General features: G+C 39.7%; 5 protein-coding genes and 1 pseudogene across 5 annotated transcripts; 4 read left to right on the forward strand and 2 right to left on the reverse strand.

The window, feature by feature from the left end:
* The first annotated feature begins 410 nt into the window (after positions 1-410).
* Positions 411-2,091, forward strand: LOC146991602 (sialidase-3-like). The gene is made up of 2 exons (XM_085775398.1): positions 411-747; positions 852-2,091. Exons 1-2 carry the CDS (start codon positions 457-459, stop codon positions 1,761-1,763), a joined length of 1,203 nt encoding a protein of 400 aa, XP_085631524.1. The 5' UTR covers positions 411-456; the 3' UTR covers positions 1,764-2,091.
* Positions 2,092-3,146: 1,055 nt separating this feature from the next.
* LOC146991603 (sialidase-3-like) lies at positions 3,147-4,391 on the forward strand. Its single transcript, XM_085775406.1, has 2 exons — positions 3,147-3,369; positions 3,462-4,391. Exons 1-2 carry the CDS (start codon positions 3,154-3,156, stop codon positions 4,389-4,391), a joined length of 1,146 nt encoding a protein of 381 aa, XP_085631532.1. The 5' UTR covers positions 3,147-3,153.
* Positions 4,392-7,217: 2,826 nt separating this feature from the next.
* Positions 7,218-11,128, forward strand: LOC146991604 (sialidase-3-like; annotated as a pseudogene).
* A 1,841-nt stretch (positions 11,129-12,969) lies between these two features.
* Positions 12,970-14,344, forward strand: LOC146991605 (sialidase-3-like). Its single transcript, XM_085789053.1, has 2 exons — positions 12,970-13,185; positions 13,287-14,344. The coding sequence occupies exons 1-2, from the start codon at positions 12,970-12,972 to the stop codon at positions 14,232-14,234; spliced, it is 1,164 nt and encodes a 387-aa protein (XP_085645179.1). The 3' UTR covers positions 14,235-14,344.
* Positions 14,345-18,408: 4,064 nt separating this feature from the next.
* Positions 18,409-19,599, reverse strand: LOC146991606 (forkhead box protein D1-like). Its single transcript, XM_085791686.1, has one exon. It carries the CDS (start codon positions 19,455-19,457, stop codon positions 18,540-18,542), a length of 918 nt encoding a protein of 305 aa, XP_085647812.1. The 5' UTR covers positions 19,458-19,599; the 3' UTR covers positions 18,409-18,539.
* Positions 19,600-21,145: 1,546 nt separating this feature from the next.
* zglp1 (zinc finger GATA like protein 1) lies at positions 21,146-25,991 on the reverse strand. Its single transcript, XM_085791703.1, has 5 exons — positions 25,860-25,991; positions 23,417-24,583; positions 23,196-23,308; positions 22,347-22,440; positions 21,146-21,827 (listed from the first exon to the last, which is right to left on the reverse strand). Exons 2-5 carry the CDS (start codon positions 24,568-24,570, stop codon positions 21,695-21,697), a joined length of 1,494 nt encoding a protein of 497 aa, XP_085647829.1. The 5' UTR covers positions 24,571-24,583; positions 25,860-25,991; the 3' UTR covers positions 21,146-21,694.
* Between the last annotated feature and the right edge of the window lie 74 nt (positions 25,992-26,065).

Genomic DNA, 26,065 nt, shown 5'->3' on the forward strand with positions numbered 1-26,065 from the left:
GGGTACTCATAGTTTTCCACCATTAAAGTGATTTTGGTACAGTAGACCAAATACAGTTTAACCTGCTGACAGTTGTCTACATTGATTGTCATTTGTTCTGTCAGTGTTGACACTGAGTTACTGCTTATGTTTTACATATCTCACACCTGAAGGTTAAAAAAATGCTGACTTAAAAAGGATTATCACCAAAGTGAATATTACCGGTATTTCTAAATTGCAAAACTCAGTTGCAACAAAAGAAGGCAGTAAAGGCTGTGTGTGTGTGTGTGTGTGTGTGTGTGTGTGTGTGTGTGTGTGTGTGTGTGTGTGTGTGTGTGTATTTGCACGTTGTGACTATTTGATCCAGGTGAAAGCAGCATTATGCAGCATTTTATAAACTGGGCGATACAGCTTTAACAGGCTGTGCGCGCTCCCGCGTGACTTCAGTCAGCATTTGGCAGACGGCCGTTTTTTGTCATGACAGCCGCCTGGTTCACAAGCTATTTGGGGAGTTTGCTGTTTGGACGTGTGGAAACCATGAGCGGAGACACTGCTACGGACACCCAGCCGCAGAAAATTAGACAAACTGTGTTTAAATCGCTTCATAAATGCGTGTACAGGATCCCTGCTCTTTTCTACGAAACAGAAACCGAAACTCTCCTGGCCTTTGCGGAGCAGCGAAAGGCGACGGCCGACTCCAGTGCAAAATTGCTGGTCATGAGATCAGGAAAACTTAAAGAGGAAGTCCCCGGTGTGAAAACAGTCGAGGTAATCAAACCACTCCTATTGTTTCATGGCTGACTTGTAATACAGCCTAGTATTACTGCATCAGAACGTCTGTTGTGTTAACACACCTCTAATATATTTTCTAGTGGTCAGAGCTTAAACCAGTGGAAGAGGCTCAGCATGATGGACACCGTACCATGAACCCCTGCCCAGTTTATGAGGAGAGGAGCAAAACACTCTTCCTGTTTTTCATCTGTGTTGAAGGCAGTGTGGAAGAGTCGTGGCAGATAGAAAATAACACCAACAAGGCTCGTCTCTGCTACATCACAAGTCAGGATCTTGGTCAAAGTTGGAGCAATGTGACAGATTTGACAGACACACTGGATGAAATTAAGAACTGGTCCACACTTGCTGTTGGTCCAGGCCATGGTGTTCAGATGAAGTCTGGGAGACTGATCGTACCTGTTTATGGTTATGCTAAGAAAGATGCTCCATATGCTCTCGCCCTGTACAGTGATGATTCTGGAAAAACTTGGCAGTTTGGCAAAATGCTTCAAACTAAATCGATTGAATGTGGAATGGCAGAGTTCTTTGATGAAGAAGAGAAAAGCTTCATCTACTGCAATGCCCGTAGTCATGGAGGTTATAGAGTGGAAGCTGTAAGTGAAATCCATGGGCATGAATTTGTCAAGCTGAGTGGTCCTGAGATGCTTGTTGAAACAGGTAGAGGCTGTCAGGGAAGTGTGGTCTCCTTCCCAGCTCAAAATGAAGGTTCAGACACCAACCAGAGTAAAAACAAGTGGCTGCTCTTCACTCACCCAAGTGATAAGTGCAAAAGGGTTGATTTAGGAGTTTATCTGAACAAGACCCCACAGGATCCAAATGCATGGAGCAAACCCTGGATCATTAACCGTGGACCCAGTGGTTACTCAGACGTGGCTTACATTGATGATGGCTGGTTTGTGTGTCTAGTAGAGTGTGGGGAGAAGACAGAAACTGAGCAGATAGCCTCATTGGTTTACAACTATAATGACATCATGCAAGGAATTGGACAGTAACCCTCATTATGCTTTTCTCTGTTTTTACACCATACAGTATCATACATTTTAGCTTCCACATATGAAGCTTCCTGTAATCTGATGTTTAATACAAGTAATACTACAGTACTGAAATCGTATTTATGCCTGAATACAATATTTGTTGTGGTAAGCTGTAAATTGTTTTGTCATGTGCTGTTGGTTAAAATGATTAACATTACCTTCACATTATTAGATTAACTTTGAGCATGTGCAAATACAGTTAAGTTGGTGTTGCCATGTCTGGATTTCACCTCCAACAACCATGAAGATTATGCATGAGACTCTACTGACATTTTAAGAAGTTGCTATATACATTCAATGTTTGTACTGATAAATGAAAGGCCAAAATAAATGAAGACTAATAACTGGAATTACAGTGGCTGCTGTTGTGTTTTTTCTCTGCCTTCTTCAGTCCTGTGTTTGGAGGAACCAGAGTGGTGTTGTAGAAAAAGAGTCTGCATTGATTCAAATATAAAACTTTTGCATTGTTTTTCTACAACACTCATATGGATGGGGTTATTTTACTGGATATGTGCACTGTGACATACTTACACAAGATGGAAAAAGACGGCACAGGCAAATGTTGGATTTCTTGTGGTGTGTGTGAATGCGTAGAGACTTTGTCTGATGAGGAAGTCACAGACAAATGTGTCTGCTTGAGGTTCAAGGAACTCGTTGCCCAGACTTTGTCCCTGTCTGTTGCCCTCAATCCTGACTGTTTTGATAGCATTCACATGAGATCCAAAAAATTAACCTCAGTCATGAACTGTTTCCTATTAAACCACAGATCTCGCATACATTTGCCTACACTGATAAATAAAACAGTTCTTTTTAAGTGTTTCATTTGTTGCATATTGGATTTTTATACTTTCAGATGAACTGAGATGATTTAGTATGAGCAGAGAATGAGCTGTGAATCTGTGTGACAGACAACAACTTCATCTATTTGACTGCAAACACAACTCCTGCAAAAGCAAAACACACTGCTAAACTAACAACTTCAGCAATAGATAATGGGGTTTTGTATTTTGAAAAAAAATATTTGTAATTACCATTCAAGATGACTGACTGATTGCATCAAAAAACAAATTTCCCATCATTTGCAAACTTTATTTATGCTTCATATTTTTCATTACACTTAATGTATACAAATAATTTCTGTGTTGCAGTCGCAGAATGGGTGGGTCCCAACTCTAAACAATTTTTTTTCTTCAGACATGTATGACCTTGAAAGAGAAGTGAAAATAATGTCTTGTTTCCTTCAAATGCCACCCAGCCTGATAAATCCCTGAGCATGCATATTTAAGTGTCAGTGAGGCCACATACAGCAAGTCTGTCTTATCAAATTGATCCTCACAGAAAACCAACCATGGGGAATTCCTCTGTAAAGGAAATTCAACACCAGAAAGAAATTGTCTTTCGTTCAGGCATTTACAGGATCCCTGCTCTTTTGTACGTGAGAGAAAAGAAAACTCTTCTGGCCTTTGCAGAGCAGCGACGCTCCGAAGCAGATTCCAGTTCAGAGCTGCTGGTCATGAAAACAGGAACGCTGAAGGAGGAATCCTCTGATGTGAAGACAGTTGAGGTAAACAACCACACATTGGTTCGTGGCTCAATGAAATGTGAATTAGTAGTACTATGATGTGCTCACTCATCTCTGAAAAATGTTTTTTCTAGTGGTCAGACTTCAAACCTGTGCAAAAGGCACGAAAAGATGGATACCGTACCATGAACCCCTGCCCAGTGTTTGATAAGAACAACAAAACACTTTTCCTGTTTTTCATCTGTGTTGAAGGCACAGTCGAAGAGTCTTGGCAGATAAGAAATAACACCAACAAGGCTCGTCTCTGCTACATCACAAGTCAAGATCTGGGTAAAAATTGGAGCGACGTGACAGATTTGACGGACCAACTGGATGAAATTAATAACTGGTCCACATTTGCTGTTGGTCCAGGCCATGGTGTTCAGATGAAGTCTGGTAGATTGATCATACCTGTTTATGGTTATATCTCCAAATGCTGTTGTGCTCCATGTTGTTGTGCTGTCCCATATTCACTCACCCTGTACAGTGATAATTCTGGTGCAACTTGGCAGTTTGGCAAAATGCTTCAAACAAAGTCGCTTGAATGTGAGATGGCAGAGTTCTGTGATGAGGAAGGCAAAAGCTTCCTCTACTGCAATGCTCGTAGTAAGTGCTGCAAACGGGTTGAAGCAATCAGTGAGAATGGGGGAGAAGATTTCTCCATGCTCAGTGGGTCACTCAGTGAAACAGGTAGAGGCTGTCAGGGAAGTGTGGTCTCCTTCCCAGCTCAAAATGAAGGTTCAGACACAGAAGAGAGTAAAAACGAGTGGCTGCTCTTCACTCACCCAAGTGATAATAAGAAAAGGCTTAATTTAGGAGTTTATCTGAACAAGACCCCAAATAAAAAAAATGCATGGAGCAAACCCTGGATCATTAACCGTGGACCCAGTGGTTACTCAGACGTGGCTTACATTGAGGATGGCTGGTTTGTGTGTCTAGTGGAGTGTGGGGAGCAGAAAGAAACTGAGCAGATAGCCTCATTGGTTTTCAGCTACAAAGACATCATGCAAGGAACTGAAGAGTAGGGTGTTGCTGTCGGGTAATATCATAAATTACATATTAGTTTCAACATATGCTTCCTGTAACCTGCTGTTTAATACAAGTAAAACTACTGCATTGAAATCCTCTTTACAACTGATGAACATTACATTTTGAGTGACTGATTCTTGAATGTGGGGAAAAGACATAAATGGAAATAGAAAACCTCTGTGGTTTTTATCTGTACAACAAGATCAAGAAAGGCAATGGAAAGGAACTACGTGTCAATTGTACTGACATTAACCTCTCTCTGTTATTATAACATACAGTAAAAGCCATTTTAGCTTCCACATTTACAACTGATTAATGTATTAACATACTTAAGAGTTAATGATAATGATTTACAATCAAAATTACATTTACCTATATATTAACAGTAAAAGTACTGTTATCTTTCAGTTAGTTTCACAGAGTGTGGAGAAAAGACAGAAACTGAGCAGATAGCCTCATTGGTTTACAACTATAATGACATCATGCAAGGAATTGGACAGTAACCCTCATTATGCTTTTCTCTGTTGTTACATAATATCATACATTTTAGCTTCCGCATATGAAGCTTCCTGTAATCTGATGTTTAATACAAGTAATACTACAGCAATGAAATCCTATTTACGCCTGAATACAATATTTGTTGTGGTAAGCTATAAATTGTTTTGTCATGTGCTTCACATCATTAGATTAACTTTGAGCATGTGCAAATACAGTTAAGTTGATGTTATCACATCTGGATTTCACCTCCAACATGAAGATTATGCCTGAGACTCGACTGACATTTTAAGAAGTTGCTATATATTCAATGTTTGTATTGATAAAATGAAAAGACTAAAATAAATGAAGACTAATAAATTCCAGGAGCTGATGTTGTGTTTTTTCTCTGCCTTCTTCAGTCCTGTGTTTGGAGGAACCAGAATGGTGTTGCAGAAAAAGAGTCTGCATTGATTCAAATATCAAACTTTTGTATTGTTTTTCTACAACACCCATATGGATGTGGTTATTTTACTGGATATGTGCATTGTGATATACTTATATTATATTATTATTATTATATACACAAGATGGAAAAAATACGGTACAGGCAATTCTTACATTTCTCAGGTGTATTGTGTGTGAATGCGTAGAGACTTTGTCTGATGAGGAAGTCACAGACAAATGCGTCTGCTTGAGGTTCAAGGCACTCATTGCCCAGACTGTGTCCAATTGACACTGACTGTTTTGATAGCATTCACATGAGATCCAAAAAAATAACCTCAGTCATGAACTGTGTCCTTCATGACCACAGAGCTCACATACATTTGCCTACACTGATAAATAAAACAGTTTGAATTCTTTTTAAGTTTTTCATTTGTTGCATACTGGATTTTGATACTTTCAGATGAACTGATATAATTTAGTATGAGCAGAGAATGACCTGTGTGACAGACAACAACTTCATCAATTTGACTGCAAACACAACACCTGCAAATGCAAAAACACACTGCAAAACTAACAACTTAAGCAATAGATAATGGTGTTGTATCCTTTGTTCATTATTATTTATTTCGAAATCATTTATCATTTATTTAATCATTTATTTATGGATTATATTTCATGATTTACATTCAGATAAAAGTAAAGTTACTTCCATACATGATTTAATATACTGTAGTAGTAACTGACATGTGATGTTACACATTTAGACCACAAGGGGGCGTTTTGTTTGTTTACATATCAGTTAAAAGGAGGTCAAAGTTCGAACCGTAGAAGAAGAAAGTGTCAGTTGGTAACATTGGTAGAAGAGAGATTGTTTATGTTCTGTTGATAGTCGTTTTAATGTAGCTACTGTGATAGTCTTTTTCGTCAGTCTATGGTAAAAACCCGAAAAGACAGCGAGAAGTCCTGCTTCGTTTTTTTCATAGAAGCTGAAGCTAGTTCCCACAAATGGGTTTTTGTATTTTGAAAAAAAAAACTCTGTAATTACCATTCAAGACGACTGAATGATTGCATCAAAAATCAAATTTCCCATTATATTAACTAGTCTTTCGTTCCCATGCGTTGAGTGGCAATAACGTAATTTTGCGTTTTTTGCTTTTTTTTAAATTATAAAAATAGACACTTTAACACACCGTATGTGTAAATTTGGTGACTCTACGACGAGCAGAACTGAAATAGATGACGATCAAAAACTCATGACAACTCCCGATCTGGAAGTTTTTATCATAGCTCCCAGTGTTGCTCTGCCGGAATCTCGCACGATTTGCGGCGCCGTGAACTGGGTGTCAATGCAAAAAGCGCGAGATTTGGACGGCCAGGAAGAGCAGTGATGGGAGCTTCCACTACAAAGCGTAAAAACTACAAGCTTAAAACATATAGCCTACTTATTTAATTTTTTTGGAACAATTTCTCATGTTGGGGCTTCAATACAAGAGGGACATTACAGACGAGCACTATGGAGGTATTTGGATGTTTTTTGGTGTGTCTTTTTGGACAAAGAAAAGTGAGCTCCGTTCGCAACCGTCATATGGACATGCAGTGCTGCACGGGGCCCCACTGTAACTCAGAGAAGGCATGGAGGACTCTGAAATTTGAATTTTGGGTGAACTATCCCTTTAAATTATAAAAAGAATTTCTGTGCAGTTGCAGACTGGGTGGGTCCCAATTTTAAACAATTTGTTTTCTTCAGGAATAAACTATGACCTTAAAAGGGAAGTGAAAACAAGGGCTGTTTCCTTCAGATGCCCCAGTCTGATAAATCCCTGAGCATGCATATTTAGGTGTCAGTGAGGCCACATACAGCAAGTCTGTCTTATCGAATTGATCCTCACAGAAAACCAACCATGGGGAATTCATCTCTAAAGGAAATTCAACACCGGAAAGAAACTGTCTTTGGTTCATATTCACACATTTACAGGATCCCTGCTCTTTTGTACGTGAGAGAAAAGAAAACTCTTCTGGCCTTTGCAGAGCAGCGGCGCTCCGAAGCAGATTCCAGTTCAGAGCTGCTGGTCATGAAAACAGGAACGCTGAAGGAGGAATCCTCTGATGTGAAGACAGTTGAGGTAAACAACCACACATTGAGTTCCATGGTTCAATGAAATGTGAATTTTTTTTTTATTTTTTTTTTTTTTTTTTAGTAGTACTATGATGTGCTCACTCATCTCTGAAAAAAATTTTTTTCTAGTGGTCAGACTTAAAACGACTGTGGAAGAGGCACGAAAAGATGGATACCGACCACATGAACCCCTGCCCAGTGTTTGATAAGAACAACAAAATCACTTTTTCCCCCATGTTTTTCATCTGTGTTGATGCACAGTCGAAGAGTCTTGGCAGATAAGAAATAACACCAACAAGGCTCGTCTCTGCTACATCACAAGTCAAGATCTGGGTAAAAATTGGAGCGACGTGACAGATTTGACGGACCAACTGGATGAAATTAATAACTGGTCCACATTTGCTGTTGGTCCAGGCCATGGTGTTCAGATGAAGTCTGGCAGATTGATCATACCTGTTTATGGTTATATCTCCAAATGCTGTTGTGCTCCATGTTGTTGTGCTGTCCCATATTCACTCACCCTGTACAGTGATAATTCTGGTGCAACTTGGCAGTTTGGCAAAATGCTTCAAACAAAGTCGCTTGAATGTGAGATGGCAGAGTTCTGTGATGAGGAAGGCAAAAGCTTCCTCTACTGCAATGCTCGTAGTAAGTGCTGCAAACGGGTTGAAGCAATCAGTAAAAATGAGGGAGATGATTTTTCCATGGTCAGTGGGTCACTCAGTGAAACACGTGGAGGCTGTCAGGGAAGTGTGGTCTCCTTCCCAGCTCAAAATTTAGGTTCAGTCACCAACCAGCCAGATCAAAATGAAGGTTCAGTCACCAACCAGCCAGATCAAAATGAAGGTTCAGACCAGAGTAAAAACGAGTGGCTGCTCTTCACTCACCCAAGTGATAAGTGCAAAAGGGTTGATTTAGGAGTTTATCTGAACAAAAACCCAAAGGATCCAAAGGCATGGAGCAAACCCAGGATCATTAACCGTGGACCCAGTGGTTACTCAGACGTGGCTTACATTGATAATGGCTGGTTTGTGTGTCTAGTGGAGTGTGGAGAGCAGAAAGAAACTGAGCAGATAGCCTCATTGGTTTTCAGCTACAAAGACATCATCCAAGGAGATGAAAAGACATGCTGCATAGGGTGTTGCTGTTGAGTAATACCATAAATTACATATTAGCTTCATGCTTCCTTTAACCTGCTGTTTAATACAAGTAAAACTACAGCATTGAAATCCTCTTTACAACTGATGAATACATTACGTTTTGAGTGACTGATTCTTGAATGTGGGGACAAGACATAAATGGAAATAGAAAACCTCTGTGGTTTTTATCTGTACAACAAGATCAAGCAAGGCATTGGAAAGGAACTACCTATCAATTGTACTGACATTAACCTTTCTCTGTTATTATACAGTAAAAGCCATTTTAGCTTCCACATTTACAACTGATTAATGTATTAACATACTTAAGAGTTAATAATAATGATTTACAATCAAAATTACATAACAGTTGCTTGTAGTTTCACCTTTATTTGATATTGATTTTTAACATACATGAAAATTATATATGATACAGCGCTGATTTTATCTTTACTTCTCAAGTGTAATTATAATGATGTTGTTTCGACTGAGTGATTTTGTGTTGCTTATTGGTATTCTTGGTCAAAGTTGGAGCGATTGTAGACAGATGTGACTGACACGGAATGAAATTACGAACTAGTCCACACTTGAAGAATACAAAAGCTTCATCTACTGCAATGCACGCAGTCATGGAGGTTATAGAGTGGAGGCTGTAAGTGAAATCCATGGGCATGAATTTGTCAAGCTGAGTGGTCCTGAGATGCTTGTTGAAACAGGTAGAGGCTGTCAGGGAAGTGTGGTCTCCTTCCCAGCTCAAAATGAAGGTTCAGACACCAACCAGAGTAAAAACAAGTGGCTGCTCTTCACCCACCCAAGTGATAAGTGCAAAAGGATTGATTTAGGAGTTTATCTGAACAAGACCCCACAGGATCCAAATACATGGAGCAAACCCTGGATCATTAACCGTGGACCCAGTGGTTACTCAGACGTGGCTTACATTGATGATGGCTGGTTTGTGTGTCTAGTGGAGCGTGGGGAGAAGACAGAAACTGAGCAGATAGCCTCATTGGTTTACAGCTACAATGACGTCAGTCATCGGTTGAGCAGGTGCGCCCCATGTGCAGAGGCTATAGTCCTTGCTGCAGTTGGCCCCAGTGCGAATCCCGAATCCCCATCGGGCGGCCCTTTACTGCATGTCATTCCCCTTCTCCTGCCTCCCCAATTACCTTTTTCTCTCAATTATGCTATCAAATAAAGCCCCCCCCCCCCCCCCCCAAAAAAAAAATACAAATAATTTTAGCTTCCACATATGAAGCTTCCTGTAATCTGCTGTTTAATACAAGTAATACTACCGCAATGAAATCCCATTTACGCCTGAATATAATATTTGTTGTGGTAAGCTGTAAATTGTTTTGTTATGTGCTGTCGGTTAAAATGATTAACATTACCTTCACATTATTAGATTAACTTTGAGCATGTGCAAATGTTGATGTTGTCACGTCTGGATTTCAAGATTATGCATGAGACTCTACTGACATTTTAAGAAGTTGCTATATACATTCAATGTTTGTACTGATGAAATGAAAAGACTAAAATAAATGAAGACTAATAACTGGAATTACAATGGCTGCTGTTGTGTTTTTTCTCTGCCTTCTTCAGTCCTGAGTTTGAGGAACCAGAATGGTGTTGCAGAAAAAGAGTTTGGATTGATTCAAATATAAAACTTTTGCATTGTTTTTCTACAACACCCATATGGATGGGGTTATTTCACTGGATATGTGCACTGTGACATACATACACAAGATGGAAAAAGACGGTACAGGCAAATGTTCCATTTCTCGAGTGTAGTGTGTGTGATTGTGTAGATACTTTGTCTGATGAGGAAGTCACAGACAAATTCGTCTTGCTTAGACATAAGGTTTTCTAGACACTGTTATAATATATTTGTTCAAGTTTATGGTAATTGTTTTTACAATTTCAAGCTTTCAAAAATGTTTCATCTGTTTTTGTGTATGTGAAAAAAAATCTAATCAATTTAATTCTTTTTATAGAATTAATTTATGTGCAACAGTCTCAGACTGGGTGGGTCCCAACTCTAAACAATTTTTTTCTTCAGAAATAAACTACAGGAGAGGGAGTAATTTCACCCAGTGCTACTGTCAGAAGTATGAAGTGATAATAACAATTTACAATCAAAGTGTATTATCTCATGCCAGTAGGGAGAGCGGGGTAAGTAGTGCCAATTTTTACTTAAATTGCCTTTAAAGCAAGGGGATTATAATAATGCCCGCAACTAATATATGTACATATAGTTTAGGATGTTGTGCATCCCTGGGAACAATCACTTTGAATCTTAAATAAACAGTTTCAGAAATATAGTTTTAGAAAAAAAAGTGGTTTTGTGGCACAACTTGCCCCCGGTGCGGGGTAAATTGTGCCATTAGAGAGAATATACTGGGGTAAATTGTGCCATTGATAATTGAAGTAAAACAGATCATTTTAATCTCACAAATGATAATGTTATAAAAAGAAGAGACATTCAATACCAAAATTTAAGCAGCCGGGAAGTGGCGATGATCGGGCCCTCGCTTGATCCCCCTTGCAGTCGCGGCAGGCCTGAGGCACGCTGGGGGCTGTGGCGTAAAGAAACGCAATGTTTCGTTCATCCACCAGGATACGAGCTCCACCCAGACCAGACTGGGCAGGTCGTGTGGTTCAGGGGCGGTCCTCATCAACCACATGTTAAGTTTCAAGCAAATCAGTGCCCATTGCCATGTTTCTCCTACACAGACAGCACTGCCACTGGCACAAATTAACCCAGGCCTTTGGCACAAATTACCACAAGCCCAGCATTTTTGAGAAAAAAGGATTCCCAGCAGTGTTTTGAGCTGGCATCTATGCTACCTGTATAGGACTCATGGTGTAGCTTTAATAAAGCACTAAAACATGTGTGTAAACTGTTTTCAAAGGTTAATCTATAATTGTTTCAAACACGGCAATCAAAAAACCTTGATCATAGAAATTTTACTTTGGAGGGCAAACAACTTGTTTTTGAACATAAATGTGCTCTCCTCTCAAGCCATGTGTCTCCCTTCTTGATAGGATGAGTTAAATGGATGCCCCTTCAAAAATATGTGGTCACATGACCAACTTCTTCTATGGTTTTCTAGATAACAGGGGTGGAACTACTTGCCCCATGGCACAAATTACCCCCCTCTCCCCTAATCATCTCTGTTTCTCATATATGAATAAATAAACACTACAAATATATTTGATTTTTTAATATCATATTGCTTGTTTAATTTTCTTTTCTTCTGAAATGACAATTCAATTGCATGACTCCAAAAATCGAAGTCACTAAGCAAAAGGGGACACATGGGAGAAAAACACGAGGCAGTTCAAGTTATACACTGACTAAAGGCTGAACAGTATAGGTAAAGTTGGAATTTATGGAACAAGGGCAAGAGAAAGATAAGAGGAAGGTGATGTGCAGACTAACTACACCAGGGAAGAAGGGGAAGTGTATAATCAAGGAAAGCATGATAGAAAACTGAAACCATGACCTGAGAAGCAGAGCCAGACCAATAGGCACAAAAACAGCTTGAATATACAAATATTGGTTTGAGATAAAACTGCATTGTGAAGAATAGGGGAAATTTGCCAGAATACGCACTGCTTCTGGAAAACAGTGGTCCCATCCGCATCATCTCCACCTTTGAAAAATAAAGACATTGTCATGACTCATTTCTGTGCAGCCCTGGAAATCAGAATTTGGATGAATGGATGCCCAGACTGTGTCCAGTGTCAGGTTGCCCTCAATTCTGACTGTTTTGATAGCATTCACACAAGATCAAAAAAATTAACCTCAGTCATGAACTGTGTCCTATCAAACCAGTCATGGCCACAGATCTCACATACATTTGCCTACATTGATAAATAAAACAGTTTTAATTCTTTTTAAGTGTTTCATTTGTTACATATTGGATTTTGATATTTTCAGATGAACTGAGATGATTTAGTATGAGCAGAGAATGAGCTGTGAATATGTGTGACAGACAACAACTTCATCTATTTGACTGCAGACACAACACCTGCAAATGCAAAACACACTGCTAAACTAACAGCAATAGATAATGGGTTTTTGTATTTTGAAAAAATATATATATTTGTAATAACCATTCAAGACAACTGATTGATTGCATCAAAAAACAAATTTCCCATCATTTGCAAACTTTATGCTTCATATCTTTCATTACACAGAATGGGTGGGTCTCAGCTCTAAACATTTATTTTCTTCAGAAATAAACTATGACCTTGAAAGAGAAGTGAAAATAACGTCTGTTTCCTTCAGATACCACCCAGTCTGATAAATCCCCGAGCATGCATATATAAGAGTCAGTGAGGCCCCATACAGCAGTTCTGTCTTATCAAATTGATCCTTTTAGACACAGAAAACCAACCATGGCGGATTCATCTCTAAAGGAAATTCAACACCAGACAGAAATTGTCTTTGGTTCTTTCACGTACAGGATCCCTGCTCTTTTGTACGTGAGAGAAAAGAAAACTCTTCTGGCCTTTGCAGAGCAGCGGCGCTCCGAAGCAGATTCCAGTTCAGAGCTGCTGGTCATGAAAACAGGAACGCTGAAGGAGGAATCCTCTGATGTGAAGACAGTTGAGGTAAACAACGACATATTGTTTCATAGCTCAATGAAATGTGAATTTATAGTAGTAGTATTATCTGTTTTGATCACTCATCTCTGAAAAATGTTTTTTTCTAGTGGTCAGACTTCAAACCAGTGAATGAGGCACGAAAAGATGAATACCGTACCATGAATCCCTGCCCAGTGTATGAAGAGAGGAGCCAAAAACTCTTCCTGTTTTTTATTTGTGTTGAAGGCAAATTCGAAGAGTCCTGGCAGATAAGAAATAACACCAACAAGGCTCGTCTCTGCTACATCACAAGTCAAGATCTGGGTAAAAATTGGAGCGACGTGACAGATTTGACGGACCAACTGGATGAAATTAATAACTGGTCCACATTTGCTGTTGGTCCAGGCCATGGTGTTCAGATGATGTCGGGCAGATTGATCATACCTGTTTATGGTTATATCTCCAAATGCTGTTGTGCTCCATGTTGTTGTGCTGCCCCATATTCACTCGCCCTGTACAGTGATAATTCTGGTGCAACTTGGAAGTTTGGCAAAATGCTTCAAACAGAATCGCTTGAATGTGAGATGGCAGAGTTCTGTGATGAGGAAGGCAAAAGCTTCCTCTACTGCAATGCTCGTAGTACGGGCGGCAATCGGGTTGAAGCAATCAGTGAAAATGGGGGAAAAGATTTTTCCATGCTCAGTGGGTCACTCTGTGAAACAGGTAGAGGCTGTCAGGGAAGTGTGGTCTCCTTCCCAGCTCAAAATGAAGGCTCAGACCAGAGTAAAAATGAGTGGCTGCTCTTCACTCACCCAAGTGATAAGTACAAAAGGGTTGATTTAGGAGTTTATCTGAACAAGACTCCAAATAAAACAAATACATGGAGCAAACCCTGGATCATTAACCGTGGACCCAGTGGTTACTCAGACGTGGCTTACATTGATAATGGCTGGTTTGTGTGTCTAGTGGAGCGTGGGGAGAAGACAGAAACTGAGCAGATAGCCTCATTGGTTTTCAGCTACAAAGACATCATGCAAGGAGTTGAAGAGACATGCTGCACAGGGCGTTTCTGTTGAGTAATACCATGAATTACATTTTAGCTTCCACATATTATGCTTCCTGTAACCTGCTGTTTAATACTAGTAAGTAAGTAATACTACTGCATTGAAATCCTCTTTAAAACTGATGAATAGTTGTAAATAATACGTTTTGAGTGACTGATTCTTGAATGTGGGGAAAAGAATAAATGGAAATAGAAAACCTCTGTGGTTTTTATCTGTACAACAAGATCAAGAAAGGCAATGGAAAGGAACTACGTGTCAATTGTACTGACATTAACGTTTCACTGTTATTATAACATACAGTAAAAGCCATTTTAGCTTCCACATTTACAACTGATTAATCTATTAACATACTTAAGAGTTAATGATAATGATTTACAATCAAAATGGCATTTACCTATATTAACAGTAAAAGTACTGTTATCTTTCAGTTGCTTATAGTTTCACCTTTATTTGATATTGATTTTTAAAGCAGAAGTAAGTGGTCCGGTCGTTTTCGCTAATGCTGCGTTCCAGGCAGGCTTTTGAAATCGTAAATTACAGCTTCAAGTCACAACTTACGACTTTGTAGCGTTTCAGGCAACCCACTCGTGTTTTTCCGACCTGTTTTACCGGTGAAAGTCACTATAACGGCCACTTGTAACTTCCGACCGGTGAACTCGTACCAGATCGAACTGGTACCACTTCACGGTCGGAAAAATACGAGTTTCCTTGAACGCACCATAACAGTCCTCGTCGCTACGTCACCACATTCACGGCGTCCCTTGGCTGCACACACAGCCCTGCATGCCGTTCTCTCTCCTCATTGGATAAAAACTGTAGGATACGATAAATGTTTTCTCCTCGGCTCAGAGCAGAGCAGAGTGACTGACAGACCTGTGTTTCAGTCCAAACACTCTATGTAAGTGATTGCTGTCGGAAGATATAACTATTTAAGACTTATATTAACACAAATATATCACTTACTTCTGCTTTAACATACATGAAAATTATATATGATACTGCGCTGATTTTATCTTTACTTCTCAAGTGTAATTATAATGATGTTGTTTCGACTGAGTGATTTTGTGTTGCTTATTGGTATTCTTGGTCAAAGTTGGAGCGATGTGACAGATTTGACAAACACTGGATGAAATTAAGAACTAGTCCACACTTGAAGAAGACAAAAGCTTCATCTACTGCAATGCACGCAGTCATGGAGGTTATAGAGTGGAGGCTGTAAGTGAAATCCATGGGCATGAATTTGTCAAGCTGAGTGGTCCTGAGATGCTTGTTGAAACAGGTAGAGGCTGTCAGGGAAGTGTGGTCTCCTTCCCAGCTCAAAATGAAGGTTCAGACACCAACCAGTGTAAAATATATACCTATATTAACAGTAAAAGTACAGTTATATTTCAGTTGCTTGTAGTTTCACCTTGATTTGATATTGATTTTTTAACATACATGAAAATTATATATGATACTGCGCTGATTTTATATTCTTTACTTCTCAAGTGTAATTCTAATGATGTTGTTTCGACTGATTATGTGTTTCTTATGTAAATGACTACAACAATAAAGGCAAATAAATGTAATCATAAGAGCTGTGTTGACTGTGTTTTGAGTAGGCTAGTCCTAATCAGTTAATAAAACCTACTTCATGTTTTCAAAAAACAAACAAGCAAACAAAAGACAACACTTATGAATTGGTATTTAGAGCATATGACAGGATAAATGGAACTTCTGATGTTTGATGACAGGTACGGTCATCAAACACAATGTCAGGTTTAACTGCGACATTAAAGTGTTCAATCAAGTTATTTTCTTATGTTCAAAATTCATTGCGGAGGACTGCCGGATGGCGGAGCTGTGACACAGTGGAGCAGCAGCCGGTGGAAGCACACACATGATTAGAACAGAAACGACTTCTGTGTTTTTAATGAATGGGGAAAGGGAGAAGTGACGTCTGCTGTAAAGTAGTCAGCACATTTGTAGAAGTAGAAGAAGTCCAATACCAATGTTGTTTTTCATACACTGAGAACAACAAGGGGCCAAGGATGAAGCCTTGGTGAACACCACAGGTCAGATAGACCCCTGAAAAGGAGGCATCACCAGCAACTACCCAACAGCAAGATCAAGCGAAACTGCACAATTACTATCATTAATATAATTACTATTCAATTAAAACTCATTAATGTTCTAATAAATATTAAAATTAATTCATTCAAATTGAATTGAATGATCTGCCCTTACCTGTTTTTTGGTCAGATCTGCACCTGGATTTCAAATACTGAGTCACTGCCTCACTCATGACCACATTAAAGGTCCAGTCTGTAATATGGGGGTAAAACTGTGATATCTATAACATTCAGATTCTAGGTTGCAGCGCTTACTCACTCGCAGCAGGAGCATGGAGCGATAAGGTGAAGATCCAAACCATTTAACGATGTCTGCTGTTTCCTACTCCTTCTTCTTTACTTCCGCCTTCTTCTTCGTTGGTTTATTTATGCTGGCTGGCTGGATTTTCTGTTCGGGCTGCCATACAAACATGGCGGCACAAGATGGCGACACTCTCTAAAGCAAGACACTTGCTATAAGAATAATTATAAGGCTACGAAAACCAAACAAATTTTATTTTATTGCGATTACGTATATAAATATATTCATGGTTAGTATTATTCAGATTTTGCCAATAAACCTTGCCAATTATTGCACACTGAACCTTTAAGTGGCAGTCTATTGAGCTGGTTTACTTTCAATTTATTACATTGTAATTTTGATTTTCATAATCATTATTAATTCTTATCAATTCTCTTTCAGTCATTCTCGGTGCCCCTTTAGGGACTGGAGCATGGTTCTTAAATATACACATCCCATCATCTTACTGACTGCTTTAACACTATGTGAGTTTTTTTTTTTTTTTTTTTTCATAGGCAGTGAGCACGGATTTGTGCATAATTGTGAGCATATAATTAAATAGAAGTCAAATATGACTAAGAGTGCCAGGAAATGCAAACTACTCCCTGAGGGGTTATTTAGGTGCAAGGTGCCGTGTGTATTTAGTTATAAATTCTGCCATGAACCATGTCACACCTTTAGCAGCGATTAAACTCTGGGAGAGATTAAACCAGTATCTAGAGTGAATAAAAGTAAATGAAGGACAGAAAGAAATTCCTACCCAGTTAGCAACCATGTATTGTAAAAACCCATAGTATTTCTCCAATAAACATGTTACATTTCTCCAATGTAAACATGTTTTTATGTCCCCATAAAAAAACATGCACAGTAGTATTAAACAGAAAACATGCATTTAACTTTTATTGATGGACTAAAATAAATCTAAAATTGAAGAAAATACTTGATTATTATGGATATAAAATATATAAGGTTTTAATTTCTTCATCATCTTTGAGGAATGTGGGCTGAATCACACTCAGAAGCAGGTTGGCAATCAATGCAGATTTTTTTTCCCCTTAGCCACTGATTTTTAATTTCAATAAATGTCATTATTCTCCCTTCCAGACTTAAAATTTAATATGTCAAAATACAGTTTTTGATAAATTATACAAGTTTTACTTTTACTTTTCACTGATCTATACTCCCCAAATTGCTATTAAAGTTTTTCCTAAGAAAAAAAAAATAAAAGGCTTAATACATTCACGTGGTAAACTCCAATCTCATCAAGGTCTCTCTCAAATCCAGCGGCACAGTTTTAACTCCCGATGATCGGATGTGTTTAATACAATTCTATTTATTTAAAGCAACACTAACAAGACCAACCCGTATAAAGCCGGACCCCCCTCAAACATCACACAGTAATAATCAATAAACAATAGCAATGGCGGCGGAGTAAAAATATCTTTTGTGATTGCCTATATGTTCACTATGAACTTGAACAAACAAAGCAGATCAGTCACTAGGCCCAAATGAAATCACGTTTGAACATTTTTCTTTCAGCCAGTTGCAGATGCATTTGTCTGTATGTTGTATCATTATTATTATAGTTATTTCAATTATTAAAATTATGATTGTTATTGAAATTATTATTATTGTTATTTATATAATATTATTATAAACATATTGAGAATATGTATAATTGTGTGGTTTTTCTCATTCGCACAAATCCTAAAAAAAAGAAAAACAAAATTATCAAAAGTTGGCAATGTTGATCATTAACCCCGAACATTCAATTTGCACAAGACACGGTGCAGATCCAATCACTTTTTATTCAAAAGCAAACATGCTAAAACGTATGGCCATGGGCTGTTTCCAGAATCTAAATTTCAACTATTCTGAGTTGAAGATTAAGTTAACTTCTCCTTGCTGAGCACACGCTGCATTGAATTAAATTAAACAAGACGAAATTTTAATGAGCCCAGGGGGGAAACTGGAGAGCTGAACAGGGTGGCTGTGCAGGCCTACCATGCCGTGCAGCGAGACCGGGGGCATGAACGAGGAGTTTGGCACCAATGGGGGAACAACGGCACAGCGTCCCGTGTCGAAATGTTCAAAGTTTACACAAGAGGGGAAATTCTTAGAGAGAAGCGAGGAGAGGGCAGGTATGATGCTGCGGGCAGGTGGGATTCCGGGATTAGTGTGGGAGCTCAAACGGCTTTCGTTGCCTAGACTGTACACATCAGGACCCTGGAGACGAGCCATCCTGTGCGCTCCGACGAGAGGACAAACCGGCACCAGGCTGCGCTCTTGCGCCCTGGACTCCGCCAGCGTCTCCAAATAAAAATGTTGCCTTTTGAAGCGTTTCCTCCGCCGAAGAAAACTCCCGTTCTCAAACATATCGGCTGACATGGGATCTAGGGTCCAATAATTTCCCTTCCCAGGATTCCCAGGCTCTCGGGGCATTTTAACAAAGCAGTCATTTAGAGACAAGTTGTGACGGATTGAGTTTTGCCACGCAGGGAACTTCTCCCGATAATACGCGAAGCGCTGGCTTATAAAATCACATATCTCACTGAGGGTAAGTCGCTTTTTCGGGCTCTGGAGGATGGCCATGGTGATTAGAGCAATGTACGAGTACGGTGGCTTCACCGAGGCGGTCCTCTTTCCTGGACCATCCTGCAGCCGGACAGCGAAGTCTCTCACCTCCCGCACTTCAGGAGTAAAGGATGAGGCGCTTCGCTCTACGTCTGCATCCGTCCTGTCCAACAGTGACAGACATGTGTTCCTCACGTCTTCACCCCTGCAGTCTGTCTGTGCCTCCACGTCTATGTCCGTTTCCTCCATGAGTGATCTGTCCAAGGTCATGGTCCTCAATTGTCCGGTGGCGACGTAAGCGCCTGTCTGGGACACAGCGAGCGCACACCCGCTTCTCTGTTTTCATTCACAAAAAGTTGCGCATCTGACCGCATCCGTGACTCTCCAGCCTCCTACTCTAAACTTCCTCCTCCCCCTCCTGCAAAATCCCTCTCCGTCAAAACAACCATAGATACAAGGCTGAAGCAGCTGTGACTGAAGGGTCAGATTATGAAACGTCCCATGTGACAGCAAACCATACTCTATTCTAAGGATAATCGCACATATCATAATTCCAAGAGGCACATACATGTATGACTGAGTTGCATATTTTATTCATTAATGTAGATTTATGGACCGAGTGTATTGATAAGCAGTTGTTGGAGTAGGCAAGAATGACAAAAAAGAATGGGTTGCATTCAAGAGCTTAGAAAACAAAACGAAACGTATTTTCAGCCCCAAATGTCTGTCTCTAATGTATTATGGATTATTGTCACTGAAGCATACATTTATGAGATTGTTTTCATGAATTATTTAATATGGATGCAGCTTTCATTTCTTTACTGTATATACAATTTAGTTTAATCTCTAACAATTAGTCAGAAAATTATAAAATGATCTCTCCAACTTAGTAAGAATAGCTGTCAAAAGTAAAACATTAGTGCCTGAAATAGTGAATAAGTATAAATAACAGTAACCACGGGTCTCTATCAGAGTCTCTTGTGGTTTAAAAGTTATGTTAAAATAACCCCAGCAGGTGAAATTGTTGTTGACTGAAATATGTATGTATTTAAAAACAAAACGAGCACATGCATTTTATTGAGCTCGTTCTTCTGTTCTTGGCTTACACAACACTCATTTCCTGCAGTGTTCCTCATTGCTGGATGGCTCACTGTGAGAAGGGCAACTCTCTCCCTCTCTCTCTCCCTACTTCTCTGGCTGTTTCAAATAAGAAGACGTAATCCATTTTAAAATAATAGCTGCACTGTATCAGTCCGTGTGAGGCCACCCACTTGGCACACAGGCCAGAGCTACAGGGTGGGCTGAGGAAACTGTGGGAAGTCTAATGAACAATTCTTCCCTCTAACTCACTATAGTTTAATGTGATATATGTACCCCTCTGAAACTATTACACTATTTTATAATCATTGCATTTTTTTAATAAGGGTATTTACGTATATTGAGGCTATGCCCAACTTCTGTAGCTACACAAATGAAAGAGCCATGAAGCAAACTCAATTTTACATACAGACTTTAATACAACCCAAAACCATACAAGTTCACGCATAAGGTTTTTTTTTCCCCTTCACAGGTAACAGCAATCCTCAGCAAATCAGTGCATCAATTTAACCAACAACACCAACAAACCAAGCGAGGAGCAAGGCCCCCCTCAAAGAAACAAAAACGACAACAAACCAAAACCAAAAACAAGCACAATTAGAAATGAGGACAAGAACAACGAATAAATAACTTAATTTAACTTGTGTAAGTCATATGTCGACTAACTTGGCGGACGGTCTTGCCGTCAGGTCAAGTTGTTTTGTAATGAATAACACTGAACGCAGCACAAAGCTCAGGTTGCAGTTTTCAGTCATGAACAGAAATAACTTTCTGCTGCAGCTGTTGGGTACAGCAGACCATTATACACAAGCAACAAGGATGCTATTTAGATGAAAAACGTAAACAGTTATTACTAAATCTTCCACTGAACACGTCTAGTCCTTATAGTAGCACTACAGTATCCCATTCATTTGTACAAGGGGATTCTCAGCTCTTCTACAAACTGTGTGTCTGTGTGCTCAGTTTATCCCTGTGTGAAGACTGAGGAAAAACAAACCAGTCATCTATATAAACTCTGTCTCACATGCCGAACACAGGTTAGATCAGTGCAGTAAAACATTAAGTACAGAATATTTTCAGACATCCCCATTTAATTTTTTCTCTTCTAAGCTGAACTTCTAGTTCATTTTAAGCCCATTTATGTTTTCCTGTGATGCTTGCAGCACCTTACGAGCAACCATAGAGCTGAAGTGAATGAGTTTGGTCACTTGAAGTGCAAAAAGGTAGCCGTAAAATTAATTTAAATACCCCCAGTCAAGTAAAGTACAAGAACCTGATGCTGGTCCTTCCTTTTTGTATTCACAACTGTAGTGAACTGTAGGGCAAAGGAGTACAGGAGCACAGAGTACATCATGTTGAAGCTCTGTGCAAATGTGTGCATAGTCACATGTGGATATCGTGTATGTTCCCTACACGGTGTGTTTCCGCTGAGCTGAGGTCAGCCTCACCAAGTTTCCACACTTGAGGCAGCATGAGTTGGAGTTGCCCTCTTTCCTAGGGATATGCCAGCAGTTGACACAGCGCACTCTGTACTTCTTATACCTTATTAAAAAAAAAAATACAGGGATAATTTTAGTCTTTTACTTTTAAATATTTAATGTTTAGCAGCCATGATGAATGCTGTTATTTATCTGTCAGAATGATATTGGAAATATCCCAGTTAAAGATTGCCAATCTAGGATCACTGTAAAGCTGATCCAGCAAAGCATCATTCCTCTTTTTAAAAAAACCACAATAACACATTGAGTGTTTCATATCCTCAGATGAATTTAAGTAACAATGCGGTATTCATCTTATGCAATAAGAAAGGTTTATGTTTAGCAAAAAGAAATGAAAAACATATCACACGGATTGCAGCAAATGAATTTACTGCAGACTATCTGTGATACTTAAAGATGCACAATTTAGCAATCTGTGGGTAAATCAACGTGTGAAGTTCACCTCTGCACAATTTGAACAATGTTAAATGTTCAGTTTGACAATAACAAATCACATGGCTGCTCATCTACATTATCTTAGACATAGTACCAGAGCAATATTAATCGTATTAATAGGAGCTACCTTATCCCACAAGCATTACAGAGTGGGGTCCCGTCCTCTGCATCTCTCCACATGGGGGTCTTCCTGGTGCAGCATGATGCACAGACTTTATCCTCTGACGGAACAGAAAGAAAATCATTTAAAATCCAAAATGTTAGTGTCATTTTGAGCTGACTGTAAAGGAAGAAAGACAGACAGAACTAAATATTTGAAACACAGTGACTGATGTAACTTCACATTGTTATTAAGGTAAAAGTTATCTGATATACTGTATCTATGGAGTATAGTGTATTTTTGAGATAGTCACTATCATGTGCAGAATAAAGCTGCATATTCTGATAAGATTCTTCACATGTGGTCTTGATTGTTAGAAAGAAGATTTTTTTAAACCACCAAAAACACTGATGTCAGTAAAAGGTAACATGTTTGGATTGATACTCCATGTCTACTTCCTCTCCTATCTGGCCTTAAGGGTAGTTAGTTCCCCTGATACCTATTACGGTCGCCGGCTGTTTACAGAGCAATTTCCCAAAATACTTATCTAATGTCTAACACCTGTCATCAGTGATGCTGTTGACTTTTATGTTTTAATGCAATGGCACCCTCTAGTGTAGGAAATGGGTATTTGTGCAACATCATGCACATGATTTATTTACTATAAATCAAAGAGCAATCACATTACGTAGCAATAATATTTACAGTTGAGTATGTGCCTGGAAGCAGACTTGTGATTTTGGACACTAAAAGTAAAATGAAATGTTTCATGTGCATTTGATTCATTTGTAATTTGACTCAACATTGCCATTTAAAGAGCTTGTGCTAAAGTCAACTAGTTGCACTGAAAAGTGCAGGGACTTAAGTGTTACTCACTAGAGACAGAGGTTGTCAGGTCACTCTCCTCCTCCGAACTGCTGGTTTTAAGGGATTTCTGGGATGTCCGTGTCCTCAGCCTTGGCCTTTTCACATTCTTGCAGAGCTCCCTGCTATGAAAAGTAAACATGCAGCAGACAGCAATAATGTGTGTGACTTTTTAAAATTCAGTTCACATCATCATCTTCCAACTTCCCAAAAAAGTTTAAATCTGCCAGTACCTGTACTTTGAAGTTATGAGGAGGCGACACTGCTCCCTGCTGTCATCCAGCTCCGTGTCCATGCTGAACGTCACTCCCTGGAAGTCTGGGTCTTGGATGTCAACACTCCGGCTGGGATGAGGTTGTTTTCTTGGGGTTTTGGTTCTCCACTGCTGAGAAGATGAATGAGAAATTTCCTCCCTTTCCACTGACCTGAGCTCTGGCTCACGATAGCTTGATGATTTCAGCTGCTCAGCTGGAGTTGATTTTTGCTCTGTGGACGTATGTGTACATTCTGCTGTAGATCCTGGGATTTGGGGGAGTAAGAAACATCCCTCTGTAGCTCTGAAGGAAGGGAATGCTGATTGTGAAGAAGGCAGGGTGGTGCTCGAAGGTGGTATCTGGTAATCACATAAGGCCTCTATAGACAAATCAATGTTTGCATTGTGGTCTAGTGGTAGTGCTGACTTCGACAGAGCCACACTTGTATCTTCATTTGATTTAAAAGTCAGCTGAGTATTGAGAGATGAATTGGGGATATGTGCTTGTGACAAAGAATTTACAGAGGAACAGGGTTCACTCAAAAAATCCTGTTCCTTCTTACAGTCCTGGCTCCACTCCAATTTGCCAACACTGAACTTGACCTCCATTTTGTCCTCAGGTTGAGAAGGTGCTGTTGTGTTCCCCTCTGACATAACAGTTTCTGTTTTTCCCATGCTCTGTGGTTGAACATTGCCCAACCCAACCCAATCTGACTCTTCTCCATCTCTTCGATGCAGGAGCCTCTCACACTGCAGGTTGATCAGACTCAGCACTTTCCAAGGGCTGTTGCATTCATAATGTGGCTCAACCAAACTTGTTATGTTGCTGCAATGACTTTCCTCCTTCACGTTCTTCACCTGATAGGGCAACTTGCGAGACAAACTATGCTGGCGGGCACCATTAAACGTTTGGAATAAATGTGCACCGTCTTCCTTAATGAAATTTTCCTGCTTGGATGTCTCATCCTGCCATTTAGAGGGGGAATTTGGGTCAAGGAAACTGCTGTGGACAGGAGATGCTAGTCTGGAGACTTCTTGAAAAAGGTAGAAGAGCGCAGAGTGGGAGGCATCTTGTTCCACTGTACCCTGGCCTCCTTGGATGATGGTAGTTTGTGTCTTTTGTCCTGTGCTCATGTCGAGGCAGTTTCTGCATCATAAATACACACAAACAGCTTAGAGCACCAAGCTAGGGGACTCGGGGAGTAAAGGAATAAGTCAGGTAAAGTTCTTGCTACACAATTGTATTTAGTTTAATCTTTCTCCAGTTTAATCGTATTTTTCCCCCTTACAAAACATTGTGTCAGTGAGGCTATTGTTTGTGAAATTAGATTAGTTAAAGAGGATATTGCTTCACTTTAACACAAAAAAAAGGTTTGAGACCAGAATTAAAAAGGGGCTAAATGGGATTTCAGACTTTGGCACAACATAGGCTAACAACACTGAACACTTTAATCTAACCCTGTAGTGAGCTATAGGGGCTTCTCCTGTAATCCATAGTGCAGTGATGGATCAACTATGGCCGCAGCAAAGTTTTGTGGACAACAGTGACAGTATAGTGGCGTTATGCTGTTGACCACATGAACTTTTAGACTGGCATATTTTCTTTAAACCTCAGCCTATATAGGCTACATTTGAGAAACCAGGCTCACATTTGTGTAGCATCGGCTAATGCGAATCGGTCAGTTCAGCTTTGTTTTTCTTATCTAAAACCTTGCTGTCAGTTTCCAAGTAAACAGATAAACCACAAGTCTGACCGTTTTAACCACAAGACGTTATTATGTATTTTTGTTAAAATGTAACTCAACTCACCGGAAGAAATGTAACAAAACTTCGAAGCTTCGGCGGAGTTTAAATGTGTTCTAGAACGCATTTGTAGCCATTGGGGTTCTATGTCTAAGATTTTCGCGGGCGTCTTGAGATTGACTGTCGCGAGCGCGCAGGCAGGTAGCAATGATATGGACATACAGCTAATGGTATCAATGCGTGTAAAACTTAATGTAACGTCACGATCGCGTTCCCACATTCACTCTATCTGAAGATGTCCACAGTCTTGATCAGATTTGCATCAGTGGGCCATGATGACTTCTGATTGCAACTCAAATGTGTGGTCGTTAGGCCTATAGTTGGTGCATATACAAGTCATCACGTTTTTTATGTATTGATCGTTGTCAAGCACACGGTTGTATAATCTGATCCAATAGCTGTCTACAACAGTCACCAAATACAAAGAGCCAATTTATTCGTATTCCCACAACAAGTGAATCGATCCATATCTTTGTCTGCACTGACCTGTCATGGCCTCATCATCTAACAGCTATTATTTCAGGACCTGAGGCATGATCAGTTAGAAACATGGTCAAAATCAAGGACATAAAAGTCGACTTAGTCAAAACCCAGCACTGTGCATGATTGTTGATGCTCACCTTAGATCTTCAACTCAGACACCAGCTAAAAGGATCACGTTTGTCACTTCACTGGGAGCTCAAAGTGATGGGGCTGTTGCTATGACTAATAGGTGTTTTGCACTGAGAGAAGTCGCACAGGTGTGCTTCGTTTGCTAGATTACACCTGGCTGGGTATTAAGGTGTTGCCTCCCCAGGATCCTGTCTCACTTGGTGTATGCTGCAGT

Source organism: Trachurus japonicus, chromosome 1 (assembly GCF_045865225.1).
Source record: "Trachurus japonicus isolate A0001 chromosome 1, Traja_1.0".
Classification (NCBI taxonomy): domain Eukaryota; kingdom Metazoa; phylum Chordata; class Actinopteri; order Carangiformes; family Carangidae; genus Trachurus; species Trachurus japonicus.

Coding starts and splice junctions, on each gene's coding strand:
- LOC146991605 (XM_085789053.1), top strand. CDS start 12,970: ATGGCGGATTCATCTCTAAAGGAAATTCAACACCAGACAGAAATTGTC. Junction 13,186..13,286: donor CTGATGTGAAGACAGTTGAG/GTAAACAACGAC, acceptor GTTTTTTTCTAG/TGGTCAGACTTCAAACCAGT.
- LOC146991603 (XM_085775406.1), top strand. CDS start 3,154: ATGGGGAATTCCTCTGTAAAGGAAATTCAACACCAGAAAGAAATTGTC. Junction 3,370..3,461: donor CTGATGTGAAGACAGTTGAG/GTAAACAACCAC, acceptor TGTTTTTTCTAG/TGGTCAGACTTCAAACCTGT.
- LOC146991606 (XM_085791686.1), bottom strand. CDS start 19,457: ATGACCTTGGACAGATCACTCATGGAGGAAACGGACATAGACGTGGAG.
- LOC146991602 (XM_085775398.1), top strand. CDS start 457: ATGACAGCCGCCTGGTTCACAAGCTATTTGGGGAGTTTGCTGTTTGGA. Junction 748..851: donor CCGGTGTGAAAACAGTCGAG/GTAATCAAACCA, acceptor TATATTTTCTAG/TGGTCAGAGCTTAAACCAGT.
- zglp1 (XM_085791703.1), bottom strand. CDS start 24,570: ATGAGCACAGGACAAAAGACACAAACTACCATCATCCAAGGAGGCCAG. Junction 23,309..23,416: donor CTCATAACTTCAAAGTACAG/GTACTGGCAGAT, acceptor TACTTTTCATAG/CAGGGAGCTCTGCAAGAATG. Junction 22,441..23,195: donor CCTGACAACCTCTGTCTCTA/GTGAGTAACACT, acceptor CTGTTCCGTCAG/AGGATAAAGTCTGTGCATCA.